The sequence below is a fragment of the Oratosquilla oratoria genome, chromosome 16 (assembly GCF_046742065.1).
Source record: "Oratosquilla oratoria isolate Oo_2021 chromosome 16, ASM4674206v1, whole genome shotgun sequence".
NCBI lineage: Eukaryota > Metazoa > Arthropoda > Malacostraca > Stomatopoda > Squillidae > Oratosquilla > Oratosquilla oratoria.
In genome coordinates, this window is record NC_134792.1 from 47,139,701 (window position 1) to 47,142,200 (window position 2,500).

The window sequence follows — 2,500 nt, forward strand, 5'->3', positions numbered from 1 at the left end:
AAAGCTGGGAAGTAGACACAGGCGAGTCACTGACGAGGGTTGTGGTGAGAGAAAGAGTGAGAGGTCCTAGGCAAGGCAGGGGGGTGAGGGGAGTGAGCGAGGTCTGGAAGAGGGGGCGAGGGAGTGAGTGCTTCGTTCACACTTACCGCTGGCGCCGTCGTCCTCTTCGGGGTTGGAGGACGGATGATTGGCGTCTGCAAAGATTCGATATTACAACACCTGGCAGGCATGGGGGCATACACGAGAGGCATGTATACAATCGGGGGGCATGGCATGATGCATACACGACGGCAAGTTAACACGTAGTTATGGTATAATTGAGATCCTGTTGTACCTGGCATGACATATACATAGAGGTAAATACATACATAAATGAATATACAAGTCACCAGGCAGTGGGAGGTTTGGAAACCCTCTGTCTACGTGTTACGTCAATAGATGCATGCGGTCTTGAATCCCTATTTTCATTTAGGTCTACGTCTACCTCTTGAAAATGTTGGAATGGTGTCGTTAATTGATATTTAACTGTTGTTTTCTAGATGTATCTGAGTAGGATACGGTGTTTGTTGGTCAATTTGGTACGCGCGTCCATTCCGGTGATTACAAATGTCCCGCCTTTGGTCTCGCCCGTGAAATCAGTCGAACTGTTCTCACCAATGCAATGGCGGACAACTGGAAGCTGAACGACGCCGAAAGAAAAAGTCGTACAATCGGATGCATTCTCAAAAATGATCAGCAGTATTTACATCAGAAACATTGAAAAAATACATATAAATCGGGCACTGTTCTTACAGTTTCAGAATTAAACAAATTGTATGTGAAATCACATTGGAAATTGCCTCCTTTAGACTGGAATCCCCACAACGCTGCAAGCGACTTCACGATGCACAACTGAGCATGCGCTTATACGAATTAACGAGACCAGCAATCTATTGCGCCTCACAGCAAAGGAAATACCGATTAGAGCTGAACCAAGACCAGTACGACAAAATCAGATGTGAGCGTTTGATAAAGAACATTCACTTCACGTTTGCACAAGGAAAAGTCTAACATGGGCATGCAGAGACACTGGTGTGGATACATTTCTTAATGCATTTTTTCTTACATGGGTTGGGTGCGCCTAGATGGACTTTTTACAACAGCAACAGTAATTGCAGCAACAACAACAACAACAACAACAGCAACAACAAGAGAACATATGCATATGCATGTATATGTATTTGAATGTGTAGGTGTATTCAATGTGTATGTGTGCACATGTGTGTGTGTGTGTGTGTGTGTGTGTGTGTGTGTGTGTGTGTGCGCGTGTGCGTGTAGTGGAGTGTAGTCAGCATTGTGTCTACACAGGACAAGGAGCCAGGAGATACGGCAAAGCTTGGTCCGCGCTTGTTCTTGAATACGAGCGAACCTGTAAGTTTTTGTCGAAACCTCCGTTGGCTTGTCAGGTTGAAGTTCTGTCCGCCAGTAGCAAGACAGGCAGGAAGATTCGGTGGTGGGGCTAGAGAAAGGTAATTTTTCCTCATTCGTAAACACACACACATACTTCCTCCTCCGAAATTGGAGGAATTATGAGGTCCTGTAGGGCGTAAGAACATGGAGCAAGACCTCCAGTTCCGGACGCCTCGTGACGTCATATCGGCGATCGTACCGGTGGACGAAAATGCTTGGGAATTTGTGGGCCTTTGGCAACATGGATGAGAAAACTAGATATCCGAGTACAATGGTAGAATGGTAGACGAATGGATTTATCTCACGGCATGAGTGGTATCAAGTATGCATACTCTCAAAACTCTCATAAAACAGTAAAACGTAATGACTAATAAACAAACGCGCGCGCGCCCCCACACATACACGCACAGAAACACACACACACACACACACACACACACACACACACACACAAACACACAATCACACACACACACACACACACACACACACACACACACACACACACAAACACACAAGCACACACACACACACACACACACACACACACACACACACACACACACACACACACACACACAAGCACACACACACACACACACACAAACACACAAGCACACACACACACACACACACACACACACACACACACTTTGGTTTTGGCACCAGTAATGTTCTTGATCTAAGTTAATGACATAATGGATGGAAGAAACAGTTACATCAATCTATTTACTGATGATGCCGAGATCATGAAGAAAGTAAAATATGATACGATTGCAATTTGCTACAACAGGATCTAGAGAGGTGTCGAAGTGTAAAATGAATTCAATACATATATTGCCAATTATTAGGAACAAGTTAAATAAGAAAATGACATATCTTAAATACAAAATCATTAACCGAAAAAAGTGAACGGAAAAACAAAGATCACAGTATAAAAACAGAATGTTCAACATAAGTATCTACTACATGAACGAGATGATGAAAAAACTCGTAGAAAACTTGATTTGTCCCAGATTGAAGTATGTGGTATGGTCCCTACACAAAAAGT

At 43.7% G+C, this 2,500-nt stretch overlaps 1 protein-coding gene across 4 annotated transcripts in view; it reads right to left on the reverse strand.

The window, feature by feature from the left end:
- Nucleotides 1-2,500, reverse strand: part of Vdup1 (arrestin family protein Vdup1) — a 70,799-nt gene that overhangs the window by 12,794 nt on the left and 55,505 nt on the right. For 3 of the 4 annotated variants that reach the window (XR_012967210.1, XM_076199719.1, XM_076199721.1), the window contains exon 4: nucleotides 147-194. The exons of the other annotated variant lie outside the window; for it this stretch is intronic. Coding sequence is in view for 2 of the 3 variants with exons in the window: in XM_076199719.1 (XP_076055834.1) it covers nucleotides 147-194 (48 nt within the window). In the remaining variant the exon portion in view is untranslated. The remainder of the gene's footprint in view (nucleotides 1-146; nucleotides 195-2,500) is intronic. 4 annotated transcript variants of the gene reach the window in all.